At 39.5% G+C, this 21,987-nt stretch overlaps 1 protein-coding gene across 1 annotated transcript; it reads left to right on the forward strand.

The window, feature by feature from the left end:
* The first annotated feature begins 410 nt into the window (after positions 1-410).
* LOC125280517 (plexin-D1-like) lies at positions 411-20,361 on the forward strand. The gene is made up of 7 exons (XM_048211093.1): positions 411-1,768; positions 5,806-5,982; positions 12,999-13,130; positions 15,307-15,407; positions 17,624-17,753; positions 19,803-19,980; positions 20,216-20,361. Exons 1-7 carry the CDS (start codon positions 560-562, stop codon positions 20,326-20,328), a joined length of 2,040 nt encoding a protein of 679 aa, XP_048067050.1. The 5' UTR covers positions 411-559; the 3' UTR covers positions 20,329-20,361.
* The last annotated feature ends 1,626 nt before the right edge of the window (positions 20,362-21,987 follow it).

Below are 21,987 nucleotides of genomic sequence, written 5' to 3' on the forward strand. Positions count from 1 at the left end.
TTTTGAGAACTGAATAAACGGACTGTAACAATCTAAAGAACCTTCTGTGGAATGGAAAGATTCCATGGACGTTAAAGGTTCTTTATGGAACCATCGATGCCATTTAAAAAAATATTTATTTTTAAGAGTGTATTATTACTACTTTATTTACTTTATAAACTGAAGTGCGACAGTAGTGAGCAAAACCATCCCAGCTCACATCTCATGATGTCTTTGTCAAGTTCGAATCCCGTTTATATCCCGTTATTTTTGGACACTCTAACATATATTGAGTAGCTTGAAAATGCCCCGAGAGGCTAATATGAATAAAGTAATAATAATACGACAGCTGTCGCAGTGTGAGGCTATCAGAAGGACAGATCTGCGGTCTCTCCAGAGAGATGTTGAGCGCCGGAGAGCTGCGAGAGTCTCTATTAAGGAAGCGGAGACTCTTCATCACGTCATTCGGTGTTCAGGCGTTCGGCAGGAAACGGTCTTTCCTCCCGGATAGTTGCGCTCTTTTCCGCTTGCTCAATGCGCCTCTCCGTCCAGAACCCGCGGAAGCCAGCCAGAAGGAAAAATGCCTCCTTCTACAGCGGAAAGATCCTCTCTCGGGCTCTTAGCGGTGGTTTTCGCCGTGTTTTTAGCGGCTCTCCAAACGCGCGCGCTCAAGATTCAACAGGAGTTCGCGTCTCCCAACCGCACCAATAACTTCGTGGTGGACGCGGTGTCCCGACGCGTTTACCTGGCCGCGGTCAACAGCCTGTACCAGCTGAACGCGACGCTCGGACGGGAGGTGGAGATGCGCACGGGACCAGTGCGCGACAACCCGCTGTGCCACGCGCCGCAGCTGCCGCAGGCGACGTGCGAGCACGAGAAGACGCTCACCGACAACCACAACAAGCTCCTCGCGCTGGACCGCGAGCAGGGCGTTCTGCTGGCCTGCGGGTCCGTGTACCAGGGCTTCTGCGAGCTGCGCAGCATGGACGACGTGTCCCGGGTGGCCGTCAAGTTCCCGCAGGACGGGGCCACCGTGTTCCCGAGCATGCTCAACATCGTCGCCAACCACGAGAACGCGAGCACCGTCGGGCTCGTGTTCCGGAGCCACGGCGGCGCGCCGCGGCTTCTGGTCGGAGCGACGTACACGGGCATGGGGACCGAGTTCTTCCCCAAGAACCACAGCAAAGAGGACCTGCGCTTCGAGAACACGCCCGAGATCGCCATCCGCTCGCTCAACACCAAAGACCTCAGCCGGCTCTTCACCTACGACATCAACCCGTCCGAAGACAACGTGTTCAAAATCAAGCAAGAAGTCAAGCAGAAGAACAAGCTCAACTTCGTGCACGCGTTCGTGCTCAAGAACTACTCGTACATCGCCATCAACAACGACGCCAATACGGGTCTGAAGGAGAGCCAACCCAACAGCATCCTGGCGCGCATCTGCCTGGACGCTTCCCGCAGGTCCGCGGAGAGCCGCAAACTCACCGAGTCCTACATCCAGATGGGAATTCAGTGCGGATCTAACGGGAACATCTACAACCGCCTGCTGTCCATCTATCCCGTGGAGGTCAGCGCGCAGAGCGCCGCGGCCCCGGAGCCCTATCTGTTCGGGGTGTTCGGCAGGGCGGGCGGGCAGTCGGCCGTGTGCGCGTTCCGCGTGGAGGATGTGGAGGAGATGATCCGCCAGGGCCGCCGCAACTGCTCGACCGGCCCCAACAGCGACGTGCAGGTGCTGGACAGCGTCATCCAGGGCTCCGGGGCCGAGTGCGAGGCCAAGGGGAACATCGTGGTAAGATTTTTCCCACACTATTGTTACTGCTTCGAAAAAGTTGTGATGAAACCATCACCTAAAGTAAATGAAAAGCAATGCAATTCATTATTTCCAGGTGCTTCTACCTTCAGTTAAACTGCTAACAGTGATTGTAAATTAAATTGCCTAAATTATTACATTACTTTCTAACTGCATTCTTTAAATTGTAATGTTGACATGCATTCTCTGTAAAGCTGCTTTGAAACGATATGTATCGTGAAACAAATAAATGTGAATTTAATTGGAAAAAAAGAGAAAAAGCTTTAAAGTTATGAAAATACTTAAGAAAACTTGCGTATTCAGCGAATATGAGATATGGACAGCAGTAACAGCATATAAAATAAACTTTCCTTTCTCGTGCATTTGACTTTAAATTTAATGACTTGTTGCCTTTTCAATATTGGGAGTCAGTCAAAAGTTTCCATAATGAATAATTGCTGCATTATTGGGGAAATGTTTTTCACGTACCCTCCAATGGTAGTGAACGTGATTAAATTATAGTATTTTTGTGCTGGGAAAATCTCCTATCGTTTCTGTCATTAAACCACTTATTAAACACAGATTGTGTTCAAAGGCTACAATCATCGCGTTGAATTGAATTATTGTTTTGAATCCTAAACATTTATGAGGGTATCGTAATAAACTCAAAAGCTTGAGTGTGAGGCTTTCATCAAAACTACTAAAAACTCTGACTTTTGCATCATTCACCTTATTGAACATGTTCATGAGTTTATGATCTGTGAACTATTAAACTGAGACTAAATAGAGCAGCCAGAGTTAAATCACTTTGAATCACTTTTTAACTGCTTTCTGAATGATTTCGTGATGTGTAGAGCAGAATGAAAAGCTTTGACTATTGTGGCTTTTCCTTTTGGTCATGTTCATGTAGTTATAGAACTGAATGTCTCATAATATACAGTGAACTCAAACTTAGGTTAATCCATCTCAGATGTTAGTCACATATAAATCTGATGTGAATTTAAAGTCGAGCGTGAAGCAGATTCTGGAGCAGCTCATTTCTGAGAACATGCTGTTTTTATTAGGTGAACATGGCATTTTATAAAAAGCACATGGCAGCCTGGTGTTTATTCAGCGCAGGGCTTTTGCTCTTTTACGTAACTCAGACTTTCCCATAAAGTCCAGGTTCACGCCCCCCTCCTGACGCGGGTTTCATCGCTCATGCCCAGTGACATCACATGATGCCCTGCGCCGCTGGCGAAGGCTGGTGAAGCTTGTGTTTGGCTTGGAGAGGCTGACGCTGATGTGTGGCGTATCTGATAGATTGCAGTCTCCTCGGAGCGCAGGAGGTCACGGCGCTGAGGGGGAGAAACCCGTGAGAAAAACTCGGCCGCTGAATTCTTTCTCTCCCCCGCTTCAGTTCCCGTCACCCTGCCGTGAACCTCTCGCTGCTCGCGCACAAACTCTACTGGAACCTCAAGCTTTGGACGCTCGATTAAACAATAGATTAATCAGTGTGTTACAGCAGGTTCAGGACAAACGCATGTAACGCTGCATTATTCTTAGTCTAATCACTTGTGTTGTTAGTGATGTCTGCTAAGGCAGGCGCTGCTGTTGCTCAGGCTTGAACGACCCCTGAGCTTCACTAATCGGTTTTGGCGTGTCATTTGGCATCTCGAATCATCACCTTTACAATCTAAACCCACGGTTTTCATTTAGCATGACAAAATGAACGGGTATAAAATCATAAAGAGCCATATCTACACTGAAATAAATGATACTGCCAACTTTGTTACAGCCAAATGTATTCGTTTTTCTCAAAATATATTTATGGTTTGGTCAAGAGATTATTTATTATAAAGACCCTGTATTTTATTTATACATAAGCCAAAATGTTACTAAATATTTAGAACTTAATACTATTTAGAACTTAATTTCACCATAAACAAAAGATACATTTGCTATAAAATGAAATTGAATTTCCACTTAAGATAAAACTAAAAACATTTTGTTAGTCAATGTTTAAAGTCAATGAAAGACCTTATTGTTTATTGTGATGTTTTTTTTAAAGGCACACTATATGCAGGATTTTTAGATTAAAATATCCAAAAACCACTAGAACAGTGTTATATGTTTTGTTGACTTGCTCATAGGCATGTGACGGTATCAAATTTTCATGTTGCGATTAATTGCTGAAGCTTTTATCACGGTATACGGTATTATCACAATATTGAAATAAGTTGCAAAAAAAGTGTCATAGTATAACAGGTTTAAGAACTATTTTGAAATAACAAAAAGAACTCTGAATGTTTAAATATAATAATACAATACACAAAAATATATAAAGTAAAATTTTCTAAAGTAAAAGAAAGTACAAGTAAAAGAAAGTTTATAAAGTAAAAAAAAGATTAAAGTGCAAAATAATTAGGCTAAAAAAGAACAACAGGAAACATTTTACAATAATGTCTCATTATTTAATGCATTAACTAAGATACAGCTGAACTGAACAGAAATATATCTGATCATTGTTAGTTTTATCTCACATTAAATAAGTTCTTTTGATTTTAGTAATGTTATTAAACAGTAACTAAGAAATTAACATTAATTAAGAATAATTAATGCTTTATAAGTATTTTTCACTGTCAGTTTGGTAATGATGAATTAACATGTTAACTAATGAAACCATAAGTTTTACTGAACAATAACAAATAATCAGAAAATTTCTAATCATTAGGGCATGTTGTAGTCCTGATTAAAATATAAAATGTTTAAGTTTGAAAATAAATAGCCTATTAAGTCTTTAAGTATTAAGTAGGCCTATTTGGTGCTGTGATGAACAACATTGAGATTACAAAAAAATGAATGGCTGTTTGAAGCATTTTAAATACTGTAGTAGCGCAGCTGCTTTGTTAACAGGTTTCCGGGGTAATCGCTGCATTTCTGCTGTTCCATCAGCGCCCTCTGCTGTCAGAGGGTGAATGTGCACTTTCATTCAGCGCGTCTCCTTCACTCATTCCGCCATGTGCTTCTCGTTGGGTTTGTTTACATCTGAGCGTGTGTCCCTTTGACGCAGAATACAGTGTTGTGCATTTTATACGGTTGATGGGGAAAGTATTCTTAAATGCATTATAACACTTTTAATAACAATATCATGCATATTCATTATCGTGATATATTGCATTACCGAATATCAGCGCATGTCTAATAGCTCAACACGTTTAGTTTTATTGCTTAAATGTTTTGTTTTTTTTCTCCATGAGTGCATGTTTTACCATGCCTTTAGTGAGCCAAGCGAATGCACAGAATAATGTTATAACATCATTTTCAACACACTCAAATATATCTAATATGATAAACAGTGCTGCTTTACCCCACACACTTTTGACCAGAAGAAGCGGAAGCGGCGACTGTGGCATAATAAAAGTCCCGCTGCTCTCGAGACATGTGTCTCGCTCGTCTCTCATTATAACTCGCTCCAGCGGCCTCGTTCCACTCCCACAGCTATTGTCCTGCTCTGCTTCATACTGCAGTAACATTAATAATCTCATCCATGAACATGATTTCTGCCCGAGTCTCGATTCTTTTCCACCGGCTGTGAGGTGAAGACAACACCTCCTAAGATTCCCTCAATCCTTTGTTTTGAATAAGCGACCTCTAGTGGTGAAAATGTACATAGTGTGCCATTGTATTTTCTATGTACTAACAACAAAAAAACACTAGAAAAATAATAAAATCCACAATAACATCTGCAGTCAGTAAAGCGAAAGTCAAAATACTATCAGAGCTAAATTGTTTCATTTTATTTTTTCTATGGGGAGTGTTATTTTCTTAGAGACAAACTGAATGAAACCTTGATTTATAAAACTGGCACGGTCTGTTTGACTTCTTTCAGTGTAGAGCTGATAATAATATTATCACAAAGACTCTTTTGGCTGCCTCCTGCATGAATAAACCGCTCCGAAGACCCTTAAATCCCACAGCGACTGCCAGGCAAACGCCTCCAACCGCGAGTTTTGCACAGGCGATTGTCACTCACATCATGTTATTATTTGTTCCAGCTCCAGCAGGAGCAGCTGAATTGTGGGGCGGCTCACCTCCAGCACCCGCTGGCTCTGAGGAGGCCCCTGAGGGCCCGACCCATCTATGAGGCCTCGGGGCTCAGATCTATCGCTGTAGCCAACGTCCACAACCGCACCGTGCTGTTCCTGGGGACGAGCAAGGGCTGGCTACGCAAGGTGAGATGACACACAACAATAATACTGCGTTATATCACATATTGTGCAGAGTATAAATACATTAGAAATGTGCAAAACAGATGCTTTATCTAAAGTGGCTTACACTGCATTCACTTGATTCCCTGGGAACTGTTTGAGCTGCTGTTCAGGAATGCAATAAATAACACTGACGGTCTGTATTCAACCAGACTAAATATCTGTAATCTTTTTTTTCCTTTTTTGCACAAAATATCATGGTATAGGCAAAAACTGAGACAAAAGCAAACAATTTTCTGAAATCTGCTGTTGAAGGCGGTGAATATGTGCTTTGATGCCGCAGTGCTTTAAATGCTTGTTGAAACAGAAATTGCGATCATCTTTTCTTCCCTAATGTGATGTATATGGAAACAGCTTCTCGAATGAGAACAAACGAGAGGCGGAGCTTGATTTTATCATGAGCAGATAGGGCTCGAAAATGCAACTTGGAAAATGTTGGAGGGAGTTTGCAATGCTGACAGTCTAAAGTGCTGCAACTTCTTAATATGATCAAATATTAAAGCTAAGACAAAAATACAAACTTAACAAATGTGTTGACCTAATCAAATATATGTTTTGGTGCACGATTAGTTGACTAGTCTACCATCCATGATTTATACACCATATAAAGACATAATAGTTTCAGTATTTGATAATTGCACAGCTGTGATTGGTTTCAGTGATGTTACAGCACATGGAAACACACACATTCAAATATTTGTTCATATTCTTTAAAAAGTGTTTGCCTTGTACACAAACTCCATTTAAAAGCATTCCTGTCTGATCGGGTGGTCCTGCTGGGGTCTGTCTTCTTTGTCTGTGTGTTTGTTGTGCTTCTTTACACAGACGGTCAGCTGTAGAGCTCTGCTATCATGAGTCTCTTTCCCACTGCAGAAACTCATGCTCTTTCCAGGATCTTTTTAAGGGAACTAGTCAGTTTTTTGTCATTTGTCTCACATGAGGAACTGTAGTCACTTCCGGGGTGTAGTTTAGTGTTCTCCTACACTCTTAAAGCTTCTTTATCTGCATCTGTGGTCCATGAAGATCCTTTAAAATTCATGGAATCTTTCCATTCCAAAAAAAAGGTTCTTTATAGTAGATGATGGTTCTTTAGATTATTAAAATGTTCTTCACACTTGTAAGAATTGTTCCTGAAAGGTTCTTTGGGGAACAAAAAAATGGTTCTTCTATGGCATCACTGTTTTTAGACATGTTTTTTTAGTATTGTGTAAAAAATATGTTATATTAATATTTAGACAGTATATAAGCATAGGTAACCACGTTTGATTTGTTGATTAACAGAAAGTGTCAGTTCCAAAATCTACCACCAGTCAATGGATAGTGCACATTTTCTGTATTCAGATGTGTTTTTGTGAATTCATCGATTTTGTGTGCATCTTATTTGTCCCCATTAAGTTGTATATTGCCTAGGGATGCACAATATATTGGCAACCATTAGGCCTGTCACAATAATCAATATATCGACTTATTGCGCAATATATGAAGAGTTTGGTTCCAAAACGCAATAACTCCATTTTGATTAATTTGAGTAAAAATGTGTTTTCTTTACCAAGAAAGTGGCAAGATGAAAAACACTATTTTCTGTTTCAAACTTTCACATAGCATCTTTTGGTTATAAAAACATTAAAAATTCAAATCTACATTTTGATTTAAAAAAAGTTTATTATAAAAACAGATTTTTTTTTCCCCAAAATGCAATAAATCCATGACACTTTTTCTTTTTCAAAATGCAATTAATCCATCAATATAAAAGTTATTTTTTAATTGAAAACACACAACAAAGTAAGTTGATTCACATATATGACAGAATCTAATCTTTGCCAATATTTATCTTATATACAGGCATTTTACTAAAAATACATTCAGTCGTCGCTCCCAAAATGAATTCAACGGGTCATCTTGTTAATGTTATAAATTAATTGTCATTAGTGATTAAAGAGTATCTGGCGCCACCGCACGGTTAAATAAACACATTTGCCGAGTACATTGGTATTAAAAACGGCTTTTAAAAAAACCTTTAATGTTTACAGTGCGTGGAATGGTGCGCTGTGATTGGTTGAGTGGATATATCGCGTTTGCAGAAAAAGGAGACTGGCATTTGTCGCATTTTGGAAAGAAAGGGAGAAAACATGACAGAACAACACGACGGATATCGCATTTTGCACAAAATTAATAAATGACTTTTCAATACCGACCAGATACAATACTGATTTTGGCGGAAACTCAGTTTTTTTGAAAATGGCATTTATCGTGTTTTGGAACCAAACTCTTCATATGTACATGACCTCGATAATTTTTGGTGACGCAATAAATCACCCATTATCTTTACATGATATTAAATGTCACCAACATTTTGCCGATTGCAGTTCCTACACAGAGCAGTCATCGACAGGTGAAAAAAGGCATTGCTTGAGGCGTTATAGTGTTTTAATGTCATCGTTATCAGCCCAATAAGAAAATTTGGCCGATATATTAAAGCCGATAAATAATGGATTATTTCCTTCAGCTGAGACACTTCAGATGCGCACTGTTCACTATGATGGTTTTGAATTGCTTGAAATATAATTGAAATCACTTCAGAAAGGAAAATACAGTGCAACATACAGCCCAAGTCTGTCATATAAGCTACATAAAATTATAATGAGAATATTATAATTGTGTGTTTGGGACATGGCTTTTGTTTTGTAATGCTCTCAAAAATTATATAAAAATTTGGATTTAGATTTATCGGCCAATACATTGGTTATCGTTTTGGCCAAAATTTTCATATTGGTGCATCCCTAATATTGCCATTATATATCGGCCATAACCACCTGCTCTTTAGTTTTGGCCATTTAAAAACACCCATAAACCCAAATGCACATGTTAGCTTTCCTGCCATGATGTACATTGACTGCTAGTTTTTACTAAAAGTATTTTCAATCCTCTATCACTAAACCTTTCTACGTTTTTTACATTTTCATTAAAGTGCCCCTATTATGCTTTATTCAATTTCATGTAGCGTGTAATAAAGCTGTTTGTGAATGTAAAAGGTCTGCAAAGTGCAGATAGGTGGAGTTTTTGTCTCCTAAAAGAAAGAATCGATTCTGAACTGCCTGAAACGAGTCGTCAGTAATTCAGTCTCACTTCCTGCTGAACCTGTAGGTTTGTAACTAATTTGCATAAAGCCAGTCTATGGTCTTCATTGGCTGAACAGTGTCTCTTTGCCCCGCCCTCAATCACTGTAGTTGTATCTGAGACTGGAAGAGTTTGGTTCATGTTGTTCATGTTGAGAAGACGCTGTTTTCTGCTGCCAAAGCAAATGCACTTTGATGAGACTGATGATGAGATTGATCACTGTGAATCAAGCGCTGAGATTCAGATATGATAATGAGCGTTTGGATTCTGACCAATCCCAACAGACTGGAGCATCTGACCAATCAGAGCAGAGCAGGCTATCAGAAAGGCGGGGTTTAGAGAGACTGAATCCTTGATCGAACCATTTCAGACACTGAGAGGAAAGAGCTGATGCTGCAGTGATATTATGAGAGAATGAAAGTGTTGTTTGAACTTGGATGCATGTAAACCTATTTTAGGAGATTCCATTAGGAGTCAACAAACAACATTAGGAATCCATATAGCATAATGGCACATTAAAACATAAATAAAACATTTATGAAGCCGGGACTGTTCACAATTAAAGTGAATTCAGGTTTTCACATTCGCTTCTCAAATATGTAAGCAAAACCCGAGCCACACACCTACTCACACTAACCCAAAGCGATGATTATTCATGTGCTGCTGCCTTAGAAAACATCTGCGAGCTGCAAAACCTCCGAACAAAAGAGCCGTAATTAGGGCCAGATTCCAGGAAGGTGTGTCACAGTTACTCAGATTCACATTTAGTAAGTTATTTGAAGTCTGGAGACGATGGAGGGCTGGTCTGTGGCCTGCAGTCGGCGAGCTCTTTGTGAGCAGTGCTATTATTGAGTGTTTCATTCACACAGATAAGGAATATCTAGCTGCAGGGAGTCTGCTGTAAAGAGTCAGAAAAGGCTTTTTGTTTCGCTGCCAAGACACAGGGACGACGTCTGCTCAGATGTAATGGCTTGTTTCGGAGGCTCTGCCCATACGTGTGTTTGAGAGAGAGCGTAATCTCAGATAGCTAGATTGAATCTACACAGCTGATGTTTCAAAAAGTAGCCAAGATACAGTCATATCATGGTACTTTTGATAATATGTTTTCTGGTAGTCTTTTCTGTTTCTCAGTTTGTCGATTCTTGTCATGTTTCTGTTATGTAAGGTGTTGTTTGAACACAGTTTGTCTTGCACTCTGAACAAAAGCTTTACCACTATCCTGTCATAGACTCCCTGTAATTAATCCATCATTTATTAAGCTTTAATCTGCTGGCGGCGGCGGGTGTATGAGTGCGAGTGTTTGAAGTGCTCCTATTATACATTTTATTTACATTCCAGCAAGTTCACTTAATATATGAGTCAGGGTTTCAAAGCATTAAAAAAGTTCCAAAAAGTTTTTCATGATCAGGTTTATAATCTGTCACTCACATGAGATCCACCAATAGCAAACCACAACCATCCAATCAGTTCCCCACAGACAAAATAAAGCCCCGCCCTACTTTTGTTCTTGTTTGAGAAGCGTTTCACTCGATATACGGCACAATAGGGAAGAAAGGGCATCTAGCTCAACTTTCATGCCAACTTTAAACAGGAGCTACTGTACCTTTAAGACTGCTGTATGTAAATGAGCACCGCTGATCTCCACATTATGCTGTGTTTCAAGCAGTAATTCATCATGATGGGTCAGCTTCAGTGAAGAGGTGTTGATGTGTGAATGGGGGCGGGGATATGTTAATGAGCTTGTGATGTCACACTTATGATGAATATTTCTTTTTGCAGTTCAGATTCAGTATTCACTGTGTGTGTGTGTGTGTGTGTGTCCTGTGGGTGGTTTCATGATGCCGCTGATGGTCTCAGGAGTGTGTGTAATGTGATTTGTGTGGTGAGATAAGCTTATTTGAGGATCTGTGTTAGTAGAGGCTAATTCAATTAGAGCTCAACCTCTGCTTATCTGTCTGTCTGTCTGTACATCTGCTCACATATACAACACTAACACTCACATTCATGCTTGCAGGCATCTGCACTGTATAGAATAAAGTAAGCTTTGCTTTAGGACACACACACACACAATTGCTCCACAGCAGCTACATCAATTTATCCACTAACCATTCAGAAACATCTAAAAGTTGTAACTTCTTCCTGAGTCTCTCCATCAGTGTCGACTCCGGTTTGAACAATGTAAGGCTGAACACCGTTACTGACAATCCTCATTTTGGCTGCGTGAGATTCTCCAGCTTTGTTGTTGTTGAGCTGTTAAAGCTCCGCCCTATTCTGGAAAGGGGGCGGGAGCAGCAGCTCATTTGCATTTAAAGGGACACACACAAAAATGGCGTGTTTTTGCTCTCACCCGAATAGGGGCAAATTTGACAAGCTATAATAAATGATCTGTGGGGTATTTTGAGCTGAAACTTCAGACACATTCTGGGGACACCAGAGACTTATATTACATCTTGTGAAAAGGGCATAATAGGTCCACTTTAAAATTTCTCTCTGAACTTTTCCCTGGAGCCCGTTTGAAAGCCTCAGTGAGTTGATGCATCTATACAGCAGATTTACTCACACACACACTCTTTTCTCACTGCTGTGTGTATGTGTGCTCCTCTGATAACTGTGTCTTTGTATCTGGCATAGCATAATTCAAATGTGTGGAATTTGTCTCATAGTGTGTGTGTGTGTGTGTGTGTGTGTGTGTGTGTGTGTGTGTGTGTGTGTGTGTGTGTGTGTGTGTGTGTGTGTGTGTGTGTGTGTGTCTGAACTGCTGAAACTTGTCTACATTTGCAATTAGCACTTTGTCTCTGAAGGTTGATTTTGGCATGTCAGATTTGAGATGACGAATGTTTCACACCCACCGAATGTCTTCATGCTTTTTTTCTCAACATTCAGAGGATGATAATTATGGTGCATTATGATATCATATCATTATCATGCTCTTCCTCTCATCTTCCACCGTTGTATTTAAACTAGGTGCCGTCGAGAAGCATTCAGAGAAAATAGCCTGGTTTTAAATAGAAAAGGGAACACAAGATGACTGCATAGTGCACAGTACAGTATGAAATCATGATAACCCTTACGAAAAAGAAGTTTATTCAAGTGTGTTATTAGTAAACTTCTTTTAAACTAAAAATAAATACATTCAGTCTACTTTTTATGTAAATATAGGCCTACTTAAATTGCACTTAGGTATACTTGACAGAAAAGTATATTTGGACTATACATGTACTCAATCTTTGATTGAGATATACTTAAAAATAATTAATTATTCTAAGTATGCTTGGCTTGGTATGTTTTCGCTGTTATACGGTAGGGGGCGCTATTACGCTTCTTCTAGTACAGAATCTCCGGATCAAAACACAGGTGAAGAAGCAGAAACAAGTGATATAAGATTGCTTACGCGAATGTAAAATAATGCGATCATCAAACATTAAACATCATAAAAATCAAACTGTCTAACGTTACTGAATGAAATGATGAACCCATGAAGAGGACACGACTGTGAAGCTTTGGTGGTGCTAATGGACTCGATCTACTCCATCTGTGTTTGATCATCCCTCTGAATCTGGACCTGTTTTAGTCTTTGACAAAAATGCAATGTTTCTTAGATTTTTGTTTACAATGTAATACAACTTACCCACATTTAAGTGTTGATATAAAGGATGCATGAATCACTTTTAATTCAATTAGTGTAATTCTGTAATGCAGTTGGCAGTCCAAATGAGTCAAGAAAAAGATTAAACCTATTGGAAATGGAGTGTGATGTTGCATTGTGGGATACAGTATCTCCTGAAGTGTGTTCTGATTGTACGGTTCACAGTAGATGTCGTATGCTGAGGTGTGTGTGTTAAACGCTTGTGTTTCTTCATCAGCTGTCTCTGCTGGCGAACCTGTCTGTGGCCAAACTGTGGTCACTCAAACTCCATGCTAATGAACCGGTTCACCACATCATGACCTTCGACCCCAGCGACAACAACTACCTGTATCTCATGACCACACACCATGTGAGTACAAAACATATCATACACTACATACTTTTGATTTAAGGCTCTGATATATTCACCGCAACGTTGGTCCTTCTCTTAGAAGTTTGAAACACCTCTGCACTGATATACTGTTACTTTAAGTTAGAGTCACAGCTTCAGTTTCTGCTATAAAGCATCTCTCCGGTGGGTTCATGTTTTCACTTGTGTCTGACCTCGACCGGCTGAACAGAAGAAATGAACCGGAGATTTACACCTCAGTTCGTTCTTCGATTTCACTTGAAGTATATCGGGGCTTTAAGTGTCTTCAGCACATCCTCAAACGCAATGACTGATATCAGCTTAAATCTGTTGAAAGTGTGCGTGAGCAATGCTGAATTATTGCTCATGGTAACACTTTATAATAAGGTTTCATTTGACTTCTTCTACATTTATTAATCTTAGCTGATGCTAATTTCAACATTTAATAATAGATTTTTAAAATCCAAAGTTGTGTTCATTAGTTAATGCACCGTGAACTAACATGAACAAACAATGAACAGCTTTATTTTTTATTAACTAACAAAGGTTAATAGATACTCGAACAAATGTATTGCTCATTCATAGTTTGTGTTAGTTAATGCATTAACTAATGTTAACAAATGAGATTTTATCATAAAGATCATTATATTACAAAGATATTTTAAGCCATTTGTGTCATATATTTATGGAAGCTTGTTTCCGCCAATGAATAAAACATTTTAAAAAGTCATTGCGACATTTTATCTCACAATTCTGACTTTTTTCTCACAATTGTGAGGGTTTTTTTCTTGCAATTCTGACTATTTCTTTCAATGTTGACTTTTTTCTGTACAATTATGGCTTTTTATCTCGCAATTGCGAATTTGTATCTTGCGATTCTGACTATTTTTAACGCAATTCTGGCTATTTCTCGCAATTCAGGCTTTTTTCTGTCAATTACAAATTTATCTCGCGATTTTTACGATTTCTCGTAATTCTGACTATTTATCACAATTGTTAGTTTATATCCCGTGATTCTGACTATTTCTGGCAATTCAGACTTTTTTTCTCGCAATTCAGACTTTTTTTCTCACAATTCAGACTTTTTTTTCTCGCAATTCAGACTTTTTTCTCTCAATTGCAAATTTATCTTGTGATTCTTACCATTTCTTGCAATTCTGACTTTTTTCTTGCAATTCTGACCATTTCTAACAATTGCTAGTTTATATCCCATGATTCGGACTATTTCTGGCAATTCTGACTTTTTATCTCACAATTCTGACTTTTTTCTCACACTTGTGAGTTTTTTTTCTTGCAATTCTGACTATTTCTTTCAATTTTGACTTTTTTCCGTACAATTCTGGCTTTTTATCTCGCAATTGCGAATTTGTATCTCTCGATTCTAACTATTTTTAATGCAATTCTGGCTATTTCTCACAATTCTGACTTTTTTTCTCACATTTGTGAGTTTATATCTCCAATTCTGACTTTTTCTCGCAATTCAGGCTTTTTTCTGTCAATTGCAAATTTATCTTGCGATTTTTACCATTTCTCGTAATTCTGACTATTTCTCGCAATTCTGGCTTTTTTCCCTCCCGATTCTGACTTTTTTCTCGCAATTGTGAGTTTATATCTCGCAATTCAGACTTTTTTTCTCGCAATTCAGACTTTTTTCTGTCAATTGCAAATTTATCTCGTGATTCTTACCATTTCTGGCAATTCTGACTTTTTTCTTGCAATTCTGACTATTTCTCACAATTGCTAGTTTATATCCCATGATTCTGACTATTTCTGGCAATTCTGACTCTTTTTATTCACAATTCTGATTGTTTTCTCACAATTTCTAATATTTATCTCACGATTCTGACTATTTCTCATGATTCTGACTATTTCTCGTGAGTTGTGAGATAAAGAGTCGCAATTATCTTTTAAATGGTTTTATTCTGTGGCGGAAACAAGCTTCCATATATTTGATTAAAGCGGAGCTGCATTTAGCATGCACACGCTGTCTTCATCGCATTCAGACATCAAGTCTATTTCTGGGAGAGGTGATGAGAGAGTGTTGTGTGAATAATCATTGATGGAGGCTGTGAAACTGAACATACGACTGAATGTTAGTCTGATACTCAAGTGTTCGCTCACATCTTGTGTGTGGTGTTAGTACGCACGTGTGTGATTTGTGTGTTTATTTGTGCAGCTCCTGCATGTCGGTGTGGCGGCGTGTGGTCAGTACAACTCCTGCAGCGAGTGTTTGAGCGCCACTGATGCCTACTGCGGCTGGTGTACACTAGAGAAAAGGTAAACCTGCTCTACGCGTCAGCGCTTGTCTCATTCCCTCTTCATTTACTCTGAAATCAGGGAGAAATGAAAGACGCTTGAAGCCCCAGTCGAACCATAACTCCAAAATCTGAATGTTTGATAGGAATGTTGATGATGATTTTCCAGGATCATGTTTGTCTTATTTGACAAAAACACAATCAATGAGCCATTTGAGCCAAACTCATGAGCCATATGGACTACATTTTTCATCGTTTTTGAGCATTCGTCTCCATTCACTTTCTTTGTGTGGGAAAAAACAGTGCAAATTCTGCTGAATATTTTTGGTTTTGGTGATGGTCTCTTTGGTTTTGGACATGTCAGCTAACTCTCATTAGAGTATTAGTTGACTTTTAGGGTTGGGGTTATTAGAATAAGTTGACATGTAGTTGCAAAGTTACTTACAGTCAGTATGTCTGTTGGGGAAATTCAAAATAAGTGTTCGCAGATTTTCTTTTGTGTTTCGCAGCAGAAAGAGTCACAGGGCTTTGGAGAACGAACCCTTTGATATTTAGTGACAAAAATACACGTGTGGAATTTGTCAAATTGTGTGTTTGAATGAGATTTCAGATGTTTTGGGCTGGATTTCCTGTAGAGTTTATCTTTATTCAAGGGTTTTCCTGAATGCTTGGAATTTGAAGCAGACGTCACTGGGTGAAGGAGTGCAGCGATTCTGTGCTTCACTCATCTTTAACATTTATCCAACTCATGATGATTGTTCTCATGATAGAAGCTCTTTCAGAGGAAAATGTCAAACTGCACTGAGAGTCTTTTCATCCTGTGCGTGTGAGTGTGTGTGAGTGAGTGTGTGAGAGAGAGAGTGTGTGTTCAGTACATCCATTCAACAAAAACCAAACGTAACTGGTCAGACTAAGCGTTTTATCTGCATGTTTCTCTAAATTCATCACAGTCCCTCTAACCTGCTCTTATATCTTACCTTCAGAACGTCTCTGTCTTTTCTCCGGATGAGCTTCTATCAGGTTCTTGCTCTCAGCTCTGTATTTTATTGCTCATTACAGCAAACTAAAGAGACGTCCCTGATGTTTAGACTTTTTACTCCCTTATAGTCCACACTCGTTTATAAATGACATTTTCTGAGCTCAGGGAATTCAGTTAATGCTGTTTTATGCTTGTTCAGTGGGTCTTTAGATTAATGGACTTATTATTAGGATCAAAAGATAGGGCCCACTTGACAAAATTAAAGTTTATTTAATTACATTTACATTTATGAATTTGGCAGATGCTTTTATCCAAAGTGTGTACATCTGTTCATGCTTTCTGTGGATATCAAACCCATGACCTTGCCATTGCTATTTATGATTTATGGATTATAATTACAGACAGAGTATTAAATATTTGGCCCAAGAAGCTTCATATGCTTATCAAACATTTTTCTTCATTATTGTTAACTAGGGATTTAATGATATTCAAACTGAACTGAAAAACTGCATATACTGCAATGCACTACCCACGGTATGAACAGCAATACTCTCGTGGTGTACCGAAAGTGCCCCGTCCCCTGCCGCCAAGCCCCGCCCAGCCCTGGCCCATTGGACCTACACAACTAATATAGCATTGTAGCCTAACCACCATTAACCACCAGTAATCTCAATAAGCTCCGCGTTTTGTTACTTTTCATAAGAAACAAAGTGTCATATTTCTAATTCTTTCCATTTTTATCACAAAATTCAAACAAAAAATGCCGTTTTGTTGCTCTTTAAAGTGGCGTGACAGATCACTGTATAGTCGCCTCATTTCAAACGGTGGCGCGTAGCGCGAGTGAACGTGATCATCTCTTCCTATTTAATATTATAGTTAAAGAATAAACATGAATGAACATCTGAAGGTATGTTGAAAGATACAGTACAACTTACTGAAACGCATAATAGCTAGTGTAATCGCTCAAGCAGTGTTTCAACGGCGGAAAGACGTCAGTAAAACAGCTTGTAAACATTGTGTCACGTAGTATTTACCTCAGGGCGAGTCTGCAGATTGTTAGTTCGCCAGAGAAATGAACTCTTTTGCTAAATACATGCACTATATTAGCTTATATATTCATTATATTCTACTTATGTTGTTTGTGATGTCTTGATTACACAGCCACTGTGTAAATGATAATATATTTTAAGAACAAATTGGAGTAAACACATAACTTTATAATTAGATTTACAGTGAGTTTCCCTATATGTGCGCTGCAGGTGTTCGATTCAGAAGGACTGCTCCAGTGGGAATCTGAGCCGCTCGTGGATCAGCAGTGTTGATGGCGTCCAGCAGTGTCCCTCCATGACCGTCACCCCCTCCGAGATCAGCCGCTCCGCACACATGACGGTATTCCACATTAACACACATTCAAACCAATGCACTAAACCAGAGGCTCTCAGTACCAGCTTTATGAAATCAGGTAGATTCTAGTTTTCTACAATGTTCCCTGTTTCAGCATTATAGGGCACCTATAATGCCCCTTTTACAAGATGTAATATCAGTGTGTCTCCAGAATGTGTCTGTGAAGTTTCAGCTCAAAATCCCCCACAGATCATTTATTATATCCAAATTTGCCCCTATTTGGGTTGAGCAAAAACACGCTGTTTTTGTGTGTGTCCCTTTAAATGCAAATGAGCTGCTGCTCCCGCCCCCTTTCCAGAAGAGGGCGGAGCTTTAACAGCTCAACAACAACAAAGCTGGAGAATCTCACGCAGCCAAAATGAGGATTGTCAGTAACGGTGTTCAGCCTTACATTGTTCAAACCGGAGTCGACACTGATGGAGAGACTCAGGAAGAAGTTACAACTTTTAGAATGAAACTGGACGTTTCTGAATGGTTAGTGGATAAATTTATGTAGTTGCTGTGGAGTTGATTCAACTCATCCACTAGCATGTGCCGTCATGTTCATCTTTTGTGTTGAATTGACCCTCGTTTGTGAAGCAGTCCGGCGTAAAATGACGGCATGTCAACAACACTCTACTACAACAACTCTTCCTCTTCTCTAAAGCAGCCCAACATGGCCCCGCCCCCTTTGTTGTGTGTTCTCGGGGGCGGGGTTTATGTAAATTTTAGGGTTAATCATGTCACTAACCAGGAAGAAGCTCATTGTAGTCCCTACCAGCCATTTGTTGTAGTCCTTAAAAAGCGAATTCTTTAAAGGAAAATATCTTTGTTTGCATTGAACTTTGAGCGTCGTAACTGTGCAGATGTTGTTGTCAAAACTGCTAATAAACGAGATAATTAAAATAAACATGGAAGGAAAAGGAAAAAATCACAGACACATACTGTATACAAAGGGAAAAAAATCAAAAACAAATAACCAATCTGCAAATTATCGAATTATCATTCATCACAACATATACAGAGCACGATCACTTTTCAAACAACTTTCATTTAAATAATCATGCAACAATTGTTTTATAAAACATTATAATAAATTTCCATTTTGCTTCGCTTTAATTATGAGACATAACTCCAGATGTTTCTGTTTCCATCATCACTCGATCTCATTTGAATGAGAGATGTCTCTTCATTTTGTTGCACTTCAAAGCTTATTTTACACGGTCATTTGCATGACAAAAAGTAATATAATTACCTCTCGTTTTTGAGCATGTTTGTGCAATGAACTGATTTGCATAATTCCTTGCAAGTGAAACAACAGAGTCTCGTACACTGAAAACAACACGCATTTGAATCTTCAGATATGAGGAGGATTAATATTTGTGCAAACAGACATTTTAGGATTTAGGACATCTCAGATTGTGGGCTGTTTTCCCCACATAAACACTGGGAATAAGGTTCTGCTCCTAATGTGGCAGACTGGAAGATCTTGATGGGAAGGAGCTTCTGTCCTGGATGAATCTGATCCAGGGCCTGAGGAAATGACTCTTCAGACCAAACAGGAAACAGGAAACAGGAAACAGGCACCATGTCAGGAAGTCTACCATCCTGACAACAATAGAGCTCAATGTGGCGTGTGATGGCAGAGATGAGCGTCTGAAAAGAGCCGGCTGGAATATTTCCTCACCTCAGTTTCTAAACTTTCAGATTAAAACATGATCATATCTAGAGTCATTGTGTGTCACATTCAGAGACTCTAATGAGGAGAATGAAGTCTGTTGACATGCGTGAAGAATCTTGTATTATTGAGGATGAAAGTCATGAAAAATGGTCATATTTCACCCTCAAACCCAATTGTGCATAAACAAAATGAAACCAAATGTTCCCTTTCGTGGGAACTATCAACGCTACGTCAATGACGTGATGGGTTCCCATCACGTCATTGACGTAGCGTCTCGTTCCCTTACTCAGGGAACAAGGGTTACATCAGTAACCCGAGACGATTTCTGTGTGTGTGTGTGTGTGTGTGTGTGTGTGTGTGTGTGTTCCTCTCAGAACGTGGGGATCCTGATCCACGGCAGCGTTCCGGATCTGCAGGGTCTGCGGGTGGAGTGTGATTTCGGGGTGGGAATCGCCACAAACGCCACCGTGCATCTGGACTACGGCACGACTCAGATCCAGACGTGTCCTCTGCCTCCGCCTCACATGTATCCCACAATCCCCTCTGGCAGAGGTGCATACACAAACACAGCTGCAGTAAACATATGTAGTAAATCCTTGTCTAATTCTTTGGTGAATACTTCTTTCTTACTTTTTATTGTTCTTATATGAACGAACCTGTCAAAGGCTTTTCAGTGCAAGGCGAGACAAAAGGCAGCCAGAAACACACAGTGTACTGAGGACTTTTGAAGTTTTGCTTATTATATGTAGTTTAGTGTCATGATGCAGCTGAATGTGTCTCTGTTCAGATCACATCACTGTCCCCGTGGCGATCAAGGTTAATGGTGTTCCTGTGGTTTCTGGAGGTTTCATCATTTATGAGTGTGAACGAATGGGAGCGATCAACTTCACAAATGCGTGAGTAAACACACACACGCTCACACACACTTGTATATGTGGTTTACGGGGACTCTCCATAGGTGTAATGGTTTTTATACTGTACAAACCGTATTTTCTATCCCCCTACACCTAAACCTACCCATCACAGGAAACTGTCTGCATTTTTACATTTTTAATAAAACATTTTTTAGCATGTTTTTAAAGCTATTGAAATATCAGTGTAATACCCATGTCATTATACAAATTTGTGTCCTCATGAATCACAAAAACGTGCACACACTCACACACGCACACATGCATGCTCACACTCACTCACACACTCACACATGCATGCTCACACACACTCACACACGCATGCTCACACACACACACACACACACTCACACATGCATGCTCACACACACACACACACACACTCACACACACACACACACACACACACACACTCACACATGCATGCTCACACACACACACACACACTCACACATGCATGCTCACACACACACACACACACACACACACACACACACACATACTGGTTTTTGTGGTTTACGAGGACTTTGATGCTCAAACCAGTAGGATTGTGGTTTAGGGGGACACACCTTTCCCGATGCCCTACAGTGATGATAAAATTATCAAAAATTTTGTTTTGATCTGCAGATCACAAATCTGGCTTTAAAGTTTCTTTACACACAACAGAACGGAAAATATGACAACCTGATATATCAGTGGTATACAAGGACATTCCCGCCCATCTTAAAATGTTCCCGCCTATGACATAATTGTGATTTTTGGGTACAACCTGATTTATGAGGACACCTATTGTACAATACACAAAACATGTCATTTCTCTGGATTACAGGGACCAGTGTGTTTTACAGGTACATGACCACACACAACACACAAACCTGACGACATGGTGTATTACTAAGACTGAGGTGATTAATGAGTACCGGTTCCTCAATACAATACACACCTGACACACTCCAACATTACAGGGACTAGTGTGTTTAATGGTACATGACCACACACAACACACAAACCTGACGACATGGTGTATTACTAAGACTGAGGTGATTAATGAGTACCTGATCTTAAACACAATACACACCTGACACACTCCAACATTATAAGGACGGATGTGTTTAATGGTTCATGACCACACACAACACACAAACCTGACGATATGGTGTATTAGCAAGACTGAGGTGATTAATGAGTACCTGATCCTCAATACAATACACAACTGACACACTCCAACATTACAGGGACCAGTGTGTATTAGAAGTACTTTAATTATGACTTAAAATAACAACATAAACATTGAGTTTTTCCGGTTTTAACCATGTAATACCATCATGGCATGCCATTTTAAGGGGAAAATGAAATCCACAACTAAAAAACTAGGTCAATAACACATGCACAACTGTGTAATCTGTGTAATCAGAAAGCATACAGCATCATTACTGTTTTGACATATTGAAATGGCAACCATTCAAAACTTTGAAAAAATGTGAACAGAATTGTTGAGTCAAGTCACCTTTATTTATAAAGCGCTTTTTAAACTACATATTGTTTCAAAGCAGCCCTCATAACAGGAACATTGTTCAACAAAGATTGTTTGGGCTGTACAGCAGCTCTAGAAGAGTATCGTGTCATTGTTCAGCCCGAGTCAGTTCAG

This window comes from Megalobrama amblycephala, linkage group LG12 (assembly GCF_018812025.1).
Source record: "Megalobrama amblycephala isolate DHTTF-2021 linkage group LG12, ASM1881202v1, whole genome shotgun sequence".
Lineage (NCBI taxonomy): Eukaryota > Metazoa > Chordata > Actinopteri > Cypriniformes > Xenocyprididae > Megalobrama > Megalobrama amblycephala.

What these genes read in the sequence shown, in the direction of transcription:
- LOC125280517 (XM_048211093.1), top strand. Translation starts at nt 560, where the DNA reads ATGCCTCCTTCTACAGCGGAAAGATCCTCTCTCGGGCTCTTAGCGGTG. An exon ending in AGGCCAAGGGGAACATCGTG is followed by an intron (nt 1,769 to 5,805) that starts GTAAGATTTTTC and finishes TATTTGTTCCAG; the next exon opens with CTCCAGCAGGAGCAGCTGAA. An exon ending in ATCTCATGACCACACACCAT is followed by an intron (nt 13,131 to 15,306) that starts GTGAGTACAAAA and finishes TTATTTGTGCAG; the next exon opens with CTCCTGCATGTCGGTGTGGC.